This window comes from Xenopus laevis, chromosome 4S, assembly GCF_017654675.1.
Source record: "Xenopus laevis strain J_2021 chromosome 4S, Xenopus_laevis_v10.1, whole genome shotgun sequence".
NCBI classification, from domain to species: Eukaryota; Metazoa; Chordata; class Amphibia; order Anura; family Pipidae; genus Xenopus; species Xenopus laevis.
Window position 1 is genome coordinate 117,506,576 of NC_054378.1, and position 17,973 is coordinate 117,524,548.

The following is a 17,973-nucleotide window of genomic DNA, read 5'->3' on the forward strand; positions in this document are numbered from 1 at the left end:
CTGTTTGGTTCCTCTCCTATTTACTCTGACATTTAAAAATATGCTTGCTGAGCCTGGCAACTAGATACAGGCATGGGATCCATTATCTGGAAACCTATCATCCAGAAAGCTCAGAATTACGGAATAGATGTCTCCCATAGACTCCATTTTAATGAAATAATCTAGATTTTTAAAATGATTTCCCTTTTCTCTGTAATAATAAAACAGTACCTTGTACTTGATACAAACTAAGATATAATTAATCCTTATTGGAAGCAAAACCAGCCTATTGGGTTTATTTAATGTTTACATGATTTTCTAGTAGACTTAGGGTATGAAGATCCAAATGACAGATTTATCTGGAAAACCAGAACCGTTATCCAGAAAACCCCAAATCCCGAGGATTCTGGATAATTGGTCCCAAAGCTGAAGTAGTTTAAATACCAAGTTGTTCAGCTGCAGAACCAAAAAACTAAAATTATTTCAAAAAGATTTTTAAAAAAAAATAAGACCAGCGCGTCAATTTTGCCGCTGGTGGTAAAGTCAATAGGTGTCCAAAACGTTTTGACACGCAATGGTTTTGATGCGAGCGACTTTTCTGACGCGCGTCCAGATTTTTTGAATTTTCACGGGAGTTTCACGCATTTATTCGCGGCGGCGAATTGCGGAAATTTGCCGCGAATTTGCACCTGGTGAATTTATTCGCCCATCGCTAATCGGTAGCTTTTATAATGCACCTAAATTATTATAAATCAATTTCGCCAAAAACACAGCAGCAAAATCTTTAGTCAATTATTGCAGCTACATTCCAAGCCTCCAGTACAATTGTCATTTCATGCTTTGACTGCAAGCTCTGTACACAGCTACCCGCGCATTGGGCAAGTTGGAACAAACTCTTGAAAAAAAATAAACAAAACATAAATGAATGAAATATTTGACATTGAGCTGAAGCAGGATGAAGCAGGCCCATCAGCACAGAAGATTTTGTTATACTATAGCTTACCCAATCAATGGGGTGAACTTTTCGTGGGAGCAACCTAGAAACCAGCCAGATAATATGATGCAAAAATAGTTCTGACTGCTGTCTTTACAGGTCTATAGTGTTGGGTTTAACGTTACATAGTAACTTAGTAAGTTAGGTTGAAAAAAGACACACGTCCATCAATTTCAACCTTAAAGGGGAACTATGGTGAAAATTAAAATTTAATATAAGCTTCAGCATACTGAAATAAAAAGTTTTCTACACAATCAATTAAAAATTGTGTACCATTTCTGAAATAATCAAGCAGGTCTGGACTGAGAATGAAATTAGGCCCTGGCATTTTAGGTACATAGAGGCCCAAAACAGCCCAAATAGAGGTCCATTAGCCCAATAAATAGAGACTATGGAGTCTATGGCCATTTACAGCAGCCCCTCTGGCATTTGCCAGAACCCACAGATTGCCAGTCTGTAATCAAGTTCACCTTCACTATCTCTCTCTCAGAGTCTGCTAGGAAAGCAGCCCCTCCCCCCTATAAGATATATTGGACACCCAACTGCTGAATGAAGACAGAATGAAGAGAAACAGATGCTGAGAGAGGGATAGTGAACATAAACTTGATTATTTCAGAAACAATGCAGAATATTGAATTGGTTGTATTTACAAAATTTCTTATTTCAGTATGATGAAGCTTATATTTGAGGACAGATTTATTAAGGGTCGAACTGAAAATTTTAATTTTTTAATTATTTTGGTCAAAACTCTTAAATTCGAATTGTGAATTATCCAAACTTGAGTCGAGTTTTAATTCAAATTTGAATTTCAAAATTTATCATACCCTGGCCCTTTAAGAACTTAAATTTGACTATTCGCCACCTAAAACCTGTCGAATTACTGTATAAGTCAATGGGAGGGTTCCAGGCCTTCCTGACAGTGATTGAGTTTTTTAAATTCGAAGTTTTGGGGTTGTTTAAATTTGATTTTATTAATAAATTTAGACTAGTCAAATTTCAAATTAATTCAACCCTTGATAAATGTGCCTCCCCATTTTCATTTTCACAATATTTCCCCTTTAAGTCTGTATATAACCTGCCTAACTGCCAGTTGATCCAGAGGAAGCCAAAAAAAAACATCTGAAGCCTCTCCAATTTGCCTCAGAGGTGGAAAAAATTCCTTCCTGACTCCAAAATGGCAATGGGACCAGTCCCTGGATCAACTTGTACTATGAGCTATCTCCCATATCCCTGTATTCCCTCACTTGCTAAAAAGCCATCCAACCCCTTCTTAAAGCTATCTAATGTATCAGCCTATACCACTGATTCAGGGAGAGAATTCCACATCTTCACAGCTTTCACTGTAAAAAGTGAATTCAGTTTCCCCTATTTGCTTGAGTTAGTAGCCAGTCATCAAGTAGATTTAATGGTCTACTCTCTGTAAGCAAACATCTGATTTGGGTTACTAGACCTGGATCATATATTGCTCTGTTATAAATGACCCCCTAAGGAAATTATAATTATCCTGTAATAATATCTTGACTTGGATATGTAACAGTTGTCAAAGGAACAGGACAAGACAGTGCACACTCAGCAGATGTAATATGTTAAGTAAATAATGCTAAATGTCAGACATGATGGGTGTATCATTGTGATATGATAGTAGAACATGATAAAGAACATAATAAAGTGCAGATCTGCTCATAGAGAACAATTGTATCCAATGGCTATTTATTTATACAATGGCGTACAGTGGCTGTGTAACGTTGTGGTATATAGTAAGGTCAGATGGAGTGTGTGGAGATCTGTCCGGTCCCTGAGTATTCAGGAGCCTTATGGCTTGGGGAAAGAAACTGTTGCACAGTCTGGTAGTGAGGGCCCTAATGCTTTTTCCAGATGGCAGGAGTGTGAACAGTGAGTGTGAGGGGTGTGTTGGATCAGCCACAATGCTGGTGGCTTTACGGATGCAACGAGTGGTGTTAATGTCGGTAAAGGAAGGAAGAGAGACACCTATGATCTTCTCTGCTGTCTTCACTATCCTCTGTAGGATCTTGCGCTCCATGACAGTGCAGTTCCCAGCCAAGACAGTGATACAGCTGCTCAGGATGCTCTTGATAGTCCCTCTGTAGAAGGTTTTGAGTATGGATGGTGGGAGATGGGATTTGCTCAGCTTGCAGTAGTTTGGGCTTTCTTGGCTAAGTAGCTGGTGTTGTGGGACCAGTGAGGTTCTCCTCCAGGTGGACACCAAGGAATTTGGTGCTTTTGACGATCTCCACATTAGAGCCGTCAATGTACAATGGCAGGTGGTCACTCCTAGTCTTCCTAAAGTCAACAACCATGGCTGGTGTGGATAGGGTTGTACCCAACTGCATTATTACTACTATTATTTTGAACCTCATTATTTGAGGTTGGTCAGGCCTTCACATTTATATACATCTCTCTACAGGCTGAATCCATCCAACATTATTCTACATATTAAACAGGGTATCTGCAAATAATAAGGTCCAACTTCCATTGCCAACATTACGTTTACTAATGAATATATTATGAAAGAGGTGCCCAAGGACAGAACCCTGAGTTAATCAAAAATCTTGTCCAAATAAAATATATTCTATTAATCACAGCTCTCGGCAGTCTGTCCTTCAGTCAGTTTTCCATTAAAATGCAAATAGCTGGCGGTAGAAAAGCAGAAATAGTTTTCTTATGCATTAAACATAAACCTTCTGTGTGGAACCAACTTAAGAGTGTTAGCTATATCTTACGTGGTTCGGTGATTTAACTAGCGGCCATCGGGCTACCTTCTCCTAGCTGTCCAGACAGTTCGCAGTCATCAGCAGTTTTTTAATCTTTTGAACTACCCATCTCCCCCACCCCACATTCTTGTTTAAGTTTTTTATATATGTATGAGCAAAGTTAGAAATATTGCCAACAATTTTCCAACAATAAAGCTACACAGGAACCAGTGGTCAAGAGTTCTGAAGTCAGAGATCTACTGATCACCAGCTAAAGGTCTACTGGTAGATCCCGATCAACCTTTTGGGCACCCCTGTTGTAGACCATGGCTGAGATCTACACAACGAGTGCTCTGAAGTGTCCTTTATTTGGGGCCCACATTAGATTTGCATATAGAACAACCTGAGGAAACAACCCAACACACTCAAGATCCAACTCTGATCTTGGCAGGTCGCCTACTAGCTTAACAAATAGTTCCAGAAGTTCTCAAATCCTGACCAACATTCTTGAAGGAAAATTCTAAACATTTTGGCTTGATCTCTGAACTACCTGAGTAATGCCCAAAAATTGGAGTTTGGTATGTATTACTGGTACCTACCAAGAAACTATAGAACCTATAGATAGATATCTATGAATGCAATTATTCATTATAGGTGTCTTGGTGTTGCTCCGATATGGCAGCAAATCCTCACTCCAATTGTGCTCCTTACTTTGCACAGTTTTAAAATGTTATTAAACTGTCTGATCGACAGCCAAGGGCTATTTTACTTGAACAACATCTGGTGTACGTAAATTCAACCCCCGTGAGAACCTAGAAGAGAAACTGTGAGAAACCCATTTGGCTACAGACGTAAGAAACATTAACGTACCTTCAATAAAACAGATCCATTTTGCTCTTCTATGATGTCAGTGTCTAGAAACCGTTTTGTTGAACAGAATGAACGAAAACAGTAACTTCATATAACAATGATTTGCTCTCCAACTGTACCAGGCACTTGCCTTTTAATTAACTGAGGCCTTCATGTTTGAGGATGTATGGTTCATACTGTATGCTTAATGTGCTTTCCCATATATCCCAGCTCCCGCTCCCTTTTTTCTCATAAGGGCTTCATTGTTTGGCTTCGCTGATATTACTGAATGGTGTTTTTAATAACATTTGTTGCATAACTGGTAAAACTAAACCCTTGGATAATCTCCAGCCAAGCAATCCCAAGGCTGTTCAGTAGGCCTGAGACTCAAGTGTATCACTGATAAAAAGCATAACTCCAGATGTGTGACACAGAATCCTATTTATGTAGCTTTATTAGAATAACATTCAGAAGTCTAAATATTGCCTGGTTTGTGTGCGTGTATCACATCTTATATAACTTAACTCTAGATTACAGGAACAGTCTATCAATAAGAGCCCTAAAGCATTTCAGTCTATTTAACTGCCTTTAAAATGTTGATCTCGGTATATCCTGCAGATTAATTATAGCTCCCAGCAATGTAATAATAATTCTGAACCCCATCCTGACAGACTGTAAGGGGCTTCTCTGAGCTCTAGTGCCATAGTTTGCCCAACCAGAACTACTATAAGCATGTGAATTAATGATGTGCGGGTCAACAAAAATCCCCTAACCCACCTTCACCCGACCCTAACCTGCTTGACACCCGCACCTGACCCTAATCAGCTCAACATCTCTGTTTATGGACCTGCCCATCTCTGATGTCATAAAAAGAGATAAAGTGGGGCAGGCATTTGCTTATAAGGAGGCTGCCGGAGACAAAAGATGGTAGAGTAAGGTTGCGGGTGGGAAGAACAGAAGAAGAACTCAACACGAAGCTGCAGGGTTGGATTTACATAACGGGTGCCCCTAGGCCCACCCCCGTTCGTTGTCCCTGTCCCCTCCCCTTTATTCGTGCAAATTTCGAGCAATGGGGATTGGCGCATGGGAAATTAAAAAAATGATTGTATCTCCAGCGTATCCCCAGTGTTTTTGAACCAATGTGGGTGTGGTTGGGTGGCCTTTCCACAAATCCAGGCCTGCAAAGCTGCACTAATTCAATTTGTAGTAACAGTTTGGAAACACTCACAAACGCAGCATAACTGCAATTAAGCTTTTATTCCATTACCACACTTGTGTGTGGTAATGGAATAAAAGCTTAATTGCAGTTATGCTGCGTTTGTGAGTGTTTCCAAACTGTTACTACAAATTGAATTTATAAGGGATGCCAGAGGCGGAGCATCCAAGGAACCACCACAAGAACCTTTTGAATTAACGCTAATCAGTGTAAAAAGGAGCAAAGCTGCACTAATGTGAATGTTCTACCTCTTTGGTGACCTGTGCTCGAGACCTGGACTGGGTCTGCGGGTCACTATGTAAAAACCTGGTGGGCCACGCCAACCCAGACCCACATTTGTCTATGGCCTGCGCTGCCCCCTGATTTTGCACCCCTCTGGCCCCAATCGTGGCTGCAATTACTGGACAGGTTTGCATGGGGCCCGGGGGGGTGTGGTTGTGAATGAGGCGGGGGGGCCCTGTGGTGGAAGCCCTGGTGGGTCGACGCTGGACTTGGACAGACAGATGAGAAAGCAATTATAACAGGTGTTAAACTACACCACAACTCAAAACCCTAAATATGTTCACCCAGCAGCCAGATATCTGAGTCATTGTTTTTGAGCACAACTAAATGTTTAAAGCTCATAAAAGGCATAGATGTGGTGGAGCAGCTGTACATTTTGGCTGGATACCTGCTCTTCTAAGACTCTACAAGTGTCTGTATTGAAAGGCAAACTGAGCTGGCACCTCATCTTAAACCACTTGAGAGCTCATGAACCACTTGTAAGCACTCATATTATACATCACATAGTCATGTACTCCTGAGGATTCCGTCAGGCCATTATAGACTTAAACTTGCATGGAGCCATTCTGTGGTTAATTTCATCAGCTTTAACTCTTTACAAACACACACAGAAGCATCTGCAAGTTCTAAGCCATCACTTCTTTAAGTCCAGTGATCTTCTAGCTAAGTAGATCTTCATTGTGCTTTATGGAAAGGTTTAGTCTGCCTTGGCCCACCCAAGTGAAAGGTATCAGAAAACAAACAGTTGCCAGATTTCTTTAGAACGTCTCTGTTTAAGGAAAGGGGGATTCGATGCAAATACTGGAAATGAGCAGATGACTGGTTTCACAATTTCAGAGATGAGATGACTCCAAACAGATGTGCAGGGACTATGATTTTTAACTTCCATTACTGCAGCAATGGGCACAACAGCCTAGAGCTCCATGGGCAGATTTGAGGTTCATAGACTTTTTGGTTTAGACCGTCAAATATTTATTTTCATTCGTATCAAAGTTTCAGATTTATGAAAACAAGGCAATTACTGACAATAATCCTATAGTTCCATAAACTGAGAAGATTATAAATAAGCAATCACCTCCCTCAAGTTATGGGGAAGGGGGATCGCACTGGAGACTATAGGAATTATAGGAAATATAGGAACTAGAAAACATTATAAGGGGTTGTTCACATTTCAATTAACTTTTAGTATGATGTAGAGAGTGATATTCTGAGACAATTTGTAATTCGTTTTGATTTCTTTTTTATTATTTGTGGTTTTTGAGTTATTTGGCTTTTTATTTAGCAGCTCTCCAGTTTGCAGTTTCTTGCTAGGGTTCCAAATACCTTAACAATCATCCACTGATTTTAATAAGAGACCTGAATAGTAATAAAAAGTAGCAATGACCAAAATGTGTAGCCTTACAGCGCATTTGTTTTTTAGATGGGGTCAGTGACCCCCCCCCATTTGAATGCAGGAAAGAGTAACGAAGAAAATGAAGACTAATTGAAACGTTGACTAGGATTAGCCACTCTATAACATACTAAAAGTTAACTTGAAGGTGAACCATCCTTTCAATGGCCTTAGTGTTTTAAAACACTTTATTATACTGTAATGTGTCTTGTACCAGCATTACTAGAAGTTATTTATAATTGTGAAATTGGGGTAAGTGCTGTAATGGGAAGCCTGGAAAGCTAGTTCTGTGTGACTCAACAAGCATCTATTGTATCTTTATTTACTTGTAACTTATTGAGTGACTGTGGTTAAACCACATATTCTGTGCCTTGTAAACTAGAGCTCTGTTATGAAAACCCAGAATTCAAGTGTAAGAGTGCTGGGGGGGGGTGCAAAATCAGTAGCTATCTGTATATATTCCCTTATATGATATGACTGTATTTTGAGAATGGGTTCATTTCACATAACCATGGCAAGAAACCATACATAGTTGGCTGCACAGCCGGTCAAAACTCTATTTCTGTAATACTCTCTGGAGCTCTGAGGTTTTTTTATCTGTCAGATCCGCAGTTGAGTCCCAGTTACTGGCACCCTTGGCTATTTGTGCTCTTCTCTGACCTTCAAATAAAACAAGTTCTTTCCAGAGTTGATGTCATGTGCAATGATGTAGAAAGATGGAGTCCTGCAGCCATGCAAACATCCAGACAGATAATGTTAGAGCCAGTGACTCATCCCTGAGTAGCACTATCTGCTCTTTGTATGGGGTTTGGAATGAATCTGTGATTTAAAGCAGCTGGGAAGGAGCTTTGCACCACAACAAATTTCATTTGTAGATTGTGCAACTAAGTGATTTAATTTGCCAGTTCTACTAGATGTAGATATAGAAGCCCCATCTCACTTCTCACGGCAGATGTGAAAATGTATGCAAAGGTCTTAGCAAGGAGACTCAGTAGGGTTATTACACATAGTCAACCCTGATCAGGTGGGATTCATCCCTCAGAAAACTACCAGTCTTAACACTAGGAGGTTATACCTCAATATAATGTTGGATTGTGAGAACAAAGGAGGTAGGGCCATAGCAGCGCTTGATATTGCCAAAGCTTTTGATACGGTGGAGTGGCCCTACCTCTAGCAGGTAATGAAATCTATGGGTTTTGGCCCTAAATACTGTACATTTGTATGGTTCAACTGCTGTACAAACTCCCCACTGCTTCCTTGAGGCTTAACTCTCTCAACACCCCAAGCTTTTCACTTTCCAGGGGAACGAGGCAGGGGTGCCCTCTCTCCCCTCTGCTCTTCGCATTGGCCATTGAACCCTTTGCCCAAGCTGTGAGGCTACATCCCCAAATCAGAGGGTTTGAAACATTAGTATATCTAGGAGATAGAGGTCATTCACTGCAAGCCTTGGTTGAGCACACACAAGACTTTGGTTGAGTCTCTGGATTAAAAACAAACACGCACAAATCTGTACTATTATTGGTGGATGAGTTGCAACCAGGCGAAACGTTGACTGCATGTCCTTTGCAAGTAGTAAATTAATTTACATACTTAGGTTTGCAGATAGCATTACCAATTGGAAAGTTTCAAGAATTGAACCTAGACCAATTAATTCATTGGACTCAGCACAAATTCAAAACCTGGGAATCGCTCCAGTGGGGCCAGCGGGTAGGGTACAGCTGATTAAAATGTTTATTCTCCCTAAATGGTTATATACCCTTTGGCACTCACCCATCAGAGCAACATCCTACGCATAGCCCATAGACTGGTTAGTTAAAATAAACTTGCACCCCAAACTCCTTTATGGGGTAACCCTATGTTCGCGGGCTTGGTAGAGCTTTCCCCCCCAAAGTTATGGCAAGATCTTGAAATAGTTTCAGTGGCGGACCTATGGGAGGCGGATCAGGCAAATCTCTATTGCAACTTCACCAAACTAGAAACCTTCCCCTCACTCAGTGGTTAATGTACCATAGAATTGTTACAACTCTGCAGGAATTTCTGTGGCACCCTAACACAGGGATGGTGAATTCTCCCATTATTAATGCCCTATCTGTCAGCACCCCCAAGAAAAGAATATCAAACTTATACACACTACTATGCAAACCACAATATGTGGATACTGAAATAAAGGCCAGAGGAGCATGGGAGCTAGATGTAGGCGTAATAATTGATGTACAGTGGGAGTGGGTATTGAGCATGCCTAAGATAGTAGCCCATTCATACAGGCACAACCTACTCCAGCTATACTTGGTCCATAGAGCGTACTACACGGTACAAAGACTGTATGCCATGAAGTTGTTACCCTCTCCTGTATGCCCCAGATGTGAATTGGAACCTGCCACCTTACTCCACACGCTATGGGGGTGTCACAGGGTTAAGTCATACTGGGGGGAGATTACACTATGTTTGTCTTCAATGATACCGTAATGGGGCAATGGGGATGCTAGAAATTGCATGTTAACAATTGATCTCAATGAAACACTGGACTTGCATACAAGGCTTTTTCTTGCCAAAGCGCTGTTCCAGGCAAGGCGCCTATTAACCCTACATTGGAAGGACCTAATCCCACCTACATTTCGGGAATGGCACAAAGCTATGGTAGACTTAGCTGCGCTGGAACGTGTGGTGTTGGAAAAAAGAGGGCAAATGCTCAAATACATTCAAATCTGGAGACACTGGTCTAGCCACATTGAATCACTCGAGAATATCCAGATGTGTTCTTTGCCCTTGATAGGGGGGGTATAACGGTATTTAGGTCTGGTCTAGGAGACGGGAATGTTTAGGCCTCGAATGTAAAGTAATGTGTCAAAATTGTCATTATTTACTAATTTACTCAATGGAACATTTCTTTTACACTGACTTTATTGCTGTAACTCTTTAACATTGCTGTGACAAAACTGTTTCAATAAAATCTTCTTTGAGCAACAAAAAAAAAAGCTTGTAATCCAGCTGGCCTGGCTTTTATGGAACTGATAGACCTTCCAGCATAAACTCTTGGCAACTTGATCTTTCAGCTTTTTTTTCTTGAAATCATACCTGCACCAGGATATTTTTCTGATGCCACCATAACTGCACCTTTATGCTACCACTTGCTTGCTCTTCCCTTCATCCCTTTAAAATACCATTACTCATTAGCAAAAACTCAACATGGTAGTTAAATATAATATTATCTACATTTAACTGTAAACAAGACAAACTCCTAATGGAATTGGTTTAGTTCCTACTAGAAACTTTTGTTTGACTTTCTAGAAACGAGTTGGTCAGGTGTAGTAATACTCAACGGCGTATTGATTTTTGTATGTGATTTGTAAAGTTCTGCTTACACCCAACTGCAAACTAACAAGGTGTCTCTAGGTGTTCCCAATAGAATCTAAATGGACTAACTGTCTCCATAAACCTATTGGCCCCTCCTACCTCAAAAGACCTTTGATAATACCAATTTATTATTATGAATATATAGTACAGTTCTGACCTACCAGAGGGCTTCTAACTGGTTTATATAACTTCCATATTCTTCAAAAGCTCTATGGACTATTATGAAATGTATCATCAATATAGCATATGATTTTTATACAGATCCAGACCTGAAAACACATATATACATGGTTATGTAATAACAGGTGCAACGTTTGCTAAAATCCCAGTAACCCTTAGCATTTACTGGTCTGTGTATCTTCTTGAAATTATAATACATTAGATTTATGTATTTTTTTGGTTTTTATGTAAAGCAAATACGTTATTTCTTCTTACATCCCTTTATATGTTATAGCTTTCTATTACAATGGTTTCATTGTGCTTTCATAATGCTCCTTTATATAATGATTAGCCCTTGAAATTTAGCTTTGAGAGCTATTTGCTGTACATATATCAGCCATACTGTAATAAAGAAGAGAAGACTCTATAAATAATGAGTCACAGAATGGAACGATTCTATTCTCTCTCTTAAAGTTGTGCCTTCAATTTGTAATTAACTTTTACTATGATGTAGAAATTGGCATTTGCAACTGGTCTTTAGTTTTTATTCTTTGTGATTGCTAGGATTCCACTAACTGTAGCAAGCAGGCGTTGGGATGAAAATACACGCTGGGGAGAAATAATAGGAGAAGGTTTGGGAAGAAAATGTATGTAAAACACTGATATATAAGGTAGATGTAGTAGGCATCTTCTCTGTTAATATTAACTCACATCTTTGATTTTGATTTATCAGATCCAGTGCCACAGACCCTCCGACCACAGAAAGGAGATACCACTACACCACATATTATCATGAATGTTTCAAGAAGAACAGGGCGCCGTGGGGAAATAATTGTTACTACTCAACGGGCTGTTCAAAGACCGCACGTGATGGAAGTTCCAACGAGTTCTCTGCCTAAAATACCTACTCTGGAAACACCGTTATGTACCAAGACAGGAGGCGCATGTGAATACCTTGGATCCAACAAGACAATGCTAAATTGGGATGACTTGCAACGCACTCTGAGTTTTGCCTGGGATATGCACGTATATGGAACAGGAACCCTCTTCATTTTATTATCTGTCATTGCTATGGTCAATCTCATTGGGTCTCCAATTGTTCGTGTGCCCTACCTTCCATATATCATAGCTTCAAATGCACTCTTGCTTATTATTGGTATCCTTAGAAGCGTGTTCTTTCTTTTAGATCCTTATGGAACAAAATCAAAGATTTCTCATGGGCTTGCCTTGGTCCTTTACAATGTAACATTTCCACTTATGCTTTCTACATTTGCCACCTTACTCCTGCTGGTTATGAAGATTGCGTCTCTTCAGTTGCTGCCACCCAAGCTCCAAAACCTCCCTTTGCTTGGTTTTATTGGAGTTATTCATTTTATTATTCTTTTGAGTGCAGACCTTCTTACTCACTTGTTGAACCCGTCTGTAAATATTGTCCTGCAGATACTTTCAGTCTCCTGGGGCATTTTCTTAATGGTGGGAAATTTTGTGGCTTATTACCAACTCAGAGGAAGTAACAAAGATATAGTGAATGAGAATCAGATAGTGTCACCAACTTGTGAAGACATTGTGTCTATGCAAACCCAAGAACGAAATATGAGGTGTCTCTTCACATCTTTTAGAGTTCTGCTAGTCAGCAGCTTTTTTGGGTTGCTATGCTGTGGTTTGCAGGTGTATGCTGTACTATGGCTATATGGGTTACTCGGAAAAAATAACGAATTTTCTTGGTCCTGGTGGTTTCTGCAGTTCTGGTTTCGCATTTTCGAACTGGGCTTGTGTTTTTCACTTCTCTTTGTGGCTTCGCACAGCTTCTGCCAGCAATGTAGTAGAAGTGAACACACTTGCTGGACCAAAATAATCAGCTATTTCTGTACTTACAAAAAAGCAGAGGTTGCGGAGTATCCAAACAACTGCTATGACTGGACAAATAGCATTCAAGAAAGGGTAGTCAATAACAACATCACTAAGAGCCTTATCCGCAATGAGCCAGAGAATGTTCCTCTTAAAATGCTGAAGGAAAACAATGAAATCAAGCCTGGCTCTGTACTTTGCAACAATAGTGGCTCTGCTTCTCCTCTTTTCAAGCCAAAACCACATGTTGTCTTCAGCCCAAAATCCCAAAATGTGATTATTGGACGATCATACACAAGTATTTGCTTTGAAAAGGAATCTATGCTATCACTGACTGATCTGGAATTTCGCCCTCCTTCACCCATAAATCTGAGCAGAAGCATAGATGAAGCTTTATTCAGGGAGCATCTGGTTAGAGACAGCATATTTCTAGATTCAAGTCTTCAGTATCCAAGTTACCTAACCAGACAAGAATCATGTTCTTCCTTAAAGGAATGCTCTGCTTTGAACCAGACCGTTGACCCACTGATCTCATCAGATTTAAAAATGAGAAGATGCAGCAACCCTGACTATATGTACAGCCTGGCTAGAGGTGGCTCGATGACTGAAATTGACTCACCAAGTGAGAGTGTACAGCAAAGTAAAGAACTTCCACGTGACACAACAACAGATAATGTTGTCTCAGGCAGTTCCATGGATAGTGTCTCTAAAGGGTCAATCAAAATTAGCTGGAACCCTTGGCATCATGGACTGTCATCAGTGGAGAGTCTTCCGTTGGAGGAAGCACCAAGCACCCAGCTTCTAAAGCAAGGATCCCAGCCCAGCATCCGGTCAAAGAGCAGCGAACCAGAGAAGACATTTGGAAAGAGGTTAATTGAGAGAAGCCAGACAACTGACTCAAATAGTCTTGCTAGTGATACCATTGAACTATGAAAAGTCCAGACTCTAGCAATGGAAACCAGTGCAGACATGACACTTGGCCAATTTGTAATTGAGGTTTATCCCACTGAATTTAAGTATAGGCTGTGTTTTGTAGGTTTATAATTAAGCCAGTTTTATAATAACTACAGGTACAGGTTCAGCTCTATGAGTATACAAACAAATTAAGTAACAAGCACACCTTATCTGCGTTAGTAGGAGGCAACACTTCCTTGTGTTTTGTTTTTTTACTGAACGCTTTGATTTTATATGTATATTTTTTTAAAACAGATTCCTATTGACAGATGCAGTGCATTGCAGCTGATGCCTTTCTAGAAAAGGATAAACTCCATGGCCAGACACATTTCTCTGGCTGTACTGTGGTGGGACATTGCTTTAAAGCAAATGCACTTCCAAGAAGACTTCTGCCTCCCCAGACATATAATCTCTTATAAGGCTAATGCATAAAAGCCTAAAACCTATAGGATTAACATAAGACAGAGTGGTACTTTTACAAATAAGGTACGTGTTTAGCAAGTAAAGAAGAGTGGATATATTGGATGGGTGCCGGTAGTTTCCTTGGCAACCACTCGAGGCCTACGGCATCTTACTGCAATGCAGACTCCAAAGCCAAAAAAGAAAGGTGTTTATCATTGAACTATGCTCCTTGACAATCATGCAAGGAATAAAAAGCTATAAGCACACAGGCAGCATGGGTATATGGGAAAACAAGATGCAGTCAGTGTGTTTGTATGTATGTATATGTGTATATATTGTCTTAAGAGTGGGGTTGCATCATGATATTCATTTATATATATTCTAAGTTGTTTTCTAAATATTAAAAGTGTGAGTGAGTGGAGTTTGACAAAGCAATAAGCACTTCAGGAGCTACAAACTGGGACGATGGATACAGCACCTTATTTGGGCAGTGCTATAAAAGTCGCAGCAGACACCAGCAAGGTGTTGGTTGCTATGGGTTACTAGACCTGGTGCAAGTTTCCTGACTTTTATGACATGAACCCAGTTATTCCCCAAATAACAATTGGCAGGGTCGGACTGGGGGGCCCGGGGCCCACCGGGACTGCTGTCCAGGGGCCCCCCTCTGGCCCCCCGCAGCCCTACAAAATTGCGTCTGCCCAGCAACACCGCCACTCGGCGCATGCGCAACAGCGCCGTTTGCCGCGCATGCGCAACAGCGCCGTTCGCCGCGCATCGCCGGAAAAAAATTTTTTTCCGTGATTGGAAATATTTAGAGACGGGTTCTGGCCCGGCGGGGGCCCACGAGGGTCGGGGCCCACCGGGTTTTTTCCCGGTTTCCCGCCGGGCCAGTCCGACACTGACAATTGGTAAAGCAAAGCAGCTACGAATGCCCATGTTAAAGCAATACAAACATAAAGTCACTTTATGCAGCATTCATTCGGGCAACATGGGGTGCCAAATTTTTTCCAGATGCAGCAGCTGACTATTCTCATTACAATCTGTATGCCAAGGTGCAATTTAAAACAATTAAGTTCTGAGAGGCATCCAAAGCCCCAAAGCAACAGTTAGAATCGTGACTGCAAACTGTTAGGGGGGAGGTTCACCTTCATATGTAGTGATGGGCGAATTCGTCCATCACTGTTCATATGAACTTTTAGTATGATGAAGAGAGTGATATTTTGAGATTTTTTACATTCATTCTCTATTCTTTGTGGTTGTTGGATTTATTTAGCTTTTTATTCAGCAGCTCTCCGGTTTGCAGTTTCAGCATTCTGGTTGCTAGGGTCCAAAATGTCCCTCACAACAATGCATTGAGTCTGGAATATGTAGGAGAGGCCGGAATAGAAAGATAAGTAATACAAGTATCAATAACAAAAAATGTGCAGCCTTACAGAACATTTAGTCTATAGATGGGGTCAGTGACCCTCATTTGAAGGCTGGAAGGAGTCAGAAGAAGAAGACAAATAATTCCAAAATATATAGCCATTCTAAAACATACTAAACATTACCTTAAAGTTGGACACAGCCAGCTGCAAATTCAGAAACACTACAAAAAAAATGGCTGGTCTTGATTGTTCCTTTGCACTTAAGGGATCCTTCATTTCTGTAAAATGTATTTCATATATATTTTATTTGTGCTGTTTTGCTTCTGTAATACATTGATAAGAACTCCATCATCACTGGCTTATGCCTCCCAACAGCCATTTACAAATGAACATGCCTACACCCTACAGGGTTAACAAATCACAAAATTCACCTGCTGGGAATTTATATTATATATATATATATATATATATATATATATATATATATATATATATATATATATATATATATACTTTCCCACAAAAACCGCACTCCAAGGTCTTCTCCAGGTGTAGAATCAAGTGATAATTTTATTTCAACGTTTCGGCTCACTGACTTGGGCCGTCTTCAGGAAGTGCCCTTCACCTGAAGACGGCCCAAGTCAGTGAGCCGAAACGTTGAAATAAAATTTTCACTTGATTCTACACCTGGATAAGACCTTGGAATGCGGTTTTTGTGGGAAAGTATACAATTAATATTTGACCAGCACCCAGGCAGTTGCCTATTAGGGGTCACAAGTGCACCACGTTTGACTGTATATATTTATACATATATAGTATATACATATACTATATGCTGGTGCACTCAAAAATCCAAAGCGTAGTCACTGCCTGGGTGCTGGTTAAACTATATAATATATATATATATATATATATATATATATATATATATATATATATATATATATATATATATATATACCTCAATTTTACATTTCCTGATTTTAAGTTATCTCTCATTCTACACCGTTTTTTGTGGCCCCACCTATATATATTATGCATAATGATTTTTAATTTTTCACCATTTTTTCTAGTCCCCTGAAAAATTTTAAATGGCAGCCACCCTACAAGTAAAAAAAACATTGATGGAGTGCTCCTCCCTACAAGTTAACAAAAAATCATTGGTGGTATGTAGGGTTGCCACCTTTTCTGGAAAAAAAATACCGGCCTTCCTATATATTTGTCTTTTTTCCCTATTAATAACATTGGGATCAGCCATAATTTTTACTGGCCAGGCCGGTAAAATACCGGCCAGGTGGCAACCCTAGTGGTATGGTCCCCCCTGCAAGTTAAAAAAGAAACATTGGTGACCAGGGACCTGTACAAGTAAAAAAAATGCCTTGGTGGCCAGGCCCCTTCCCTCAAGTTAAAAAAAAAAACATTGGTGGCCAGGGCCCTCCCAAGTTAAAAAAAAAACATCAGTGGCCAGGACCCTTCCTACGAGTAAGAAAAAAAATTGGTGACAAACGGTTTAAAAAAAAAGACCATTGGTGCTCAGTGAAAATTACCTGTCCTCTTCCTCTGCTTCTTTCTGCGGCTTTTGGCTTGTTTCAGCAGTGGCTCCTATTTCAGCCTGGCTCGGCTCCTACTTTGGCACAGCGCGGCTCCTACTTCTGCACCTCAAGGGGGGCAAATAGAATCCATCAGGCCTGGGATGATTGTCCCCTCAGTGCCCCCTGATGGTGGACCTGGGCAGCACTAGATCCCAGAGATCCATACTCTTAATTTGCCTGCAAGGTGGGTCCTAGAGCTAAAATAATTCCCATAACCTTGCTCAGGCATTTATAACCCCTTGTGAAGTGCATTGTATGTGAGAGCATGGAGAATATTGGATTAGGCAGATCTCCTCCAGGCAAGACTCCAGTACCCACACTACCAGGCATTTTATGGGATTACCAGACTGCAAAAGGAGGAAAACCTTACAAGTGTGCAAGGCATTGTGGGAAATGTAGTCTGGGCTGGAGCAGAACTGACTACTACATCATTATTCCAAAACCACATGTATTCATAACCAACAGTGCAGGGAATAGCACATGACAGACAGACACTGCTTCCAAAACAAATATATTTATAAACAATGACTAAAAACTTGCAGCCAATGTACAAGGTATATTAGAAAAACATTTGCTTTCATCACACAACACTATACTCACTCTCAGTTTAAAAACGTTGGCCTTCCTGCGTTTGTGATCAATGGAGCAGCCACATGCACAGCAGTAGTGCCAGTTTACCCCAAATCTGCAGTTGACCACCGGTTGGACGGATTCGGGTTCAAATTTGGCCAACCATTGAGGGTTAGGGCTGGGTTTGGGTCAGACAGGGGAAGTAAACTCCTCCACTGCTCCCAAAGATTCCCTGTCTTGGAACCAGTGGCGCGCACACAATAGTCGGTTTGGGCTGACACTCGCACAAAATATTCGGGCCATGAT

General features: G+C 40.5%; 1 protein-coding gene across 4 annotated transcripts in view; it reads left to right on the forward strand.

The window, feature by feature from the left end:
* Window positions 1-14,928, forward strand: part of LOC108715895 (proline-rich transmembrane protein 3) — a 51,930-nt gene extending 37,002 nt beyond the window's left edge. For all 4 annotated transcript variants that reach the window (XM_018261431.2, XM_041561752.1, XM_018261432.2 and 1 more), the window contains exon 4: window positions 11,668-14,928. In XM_018261431.2, coding sequence (XP_018116920.1) covers window positions 11,668-13,715 — 2,048 coding nt within the window. In that variant the 3' untranslated portion in view covers window positions 13,716-14,928. The remainder of the gene's footprint in view (window positions 1-11,667) is intronic.
* The last annotated feature ends 3,045 nt before the right edge of the window (window positions 14,929-17,973 follow it).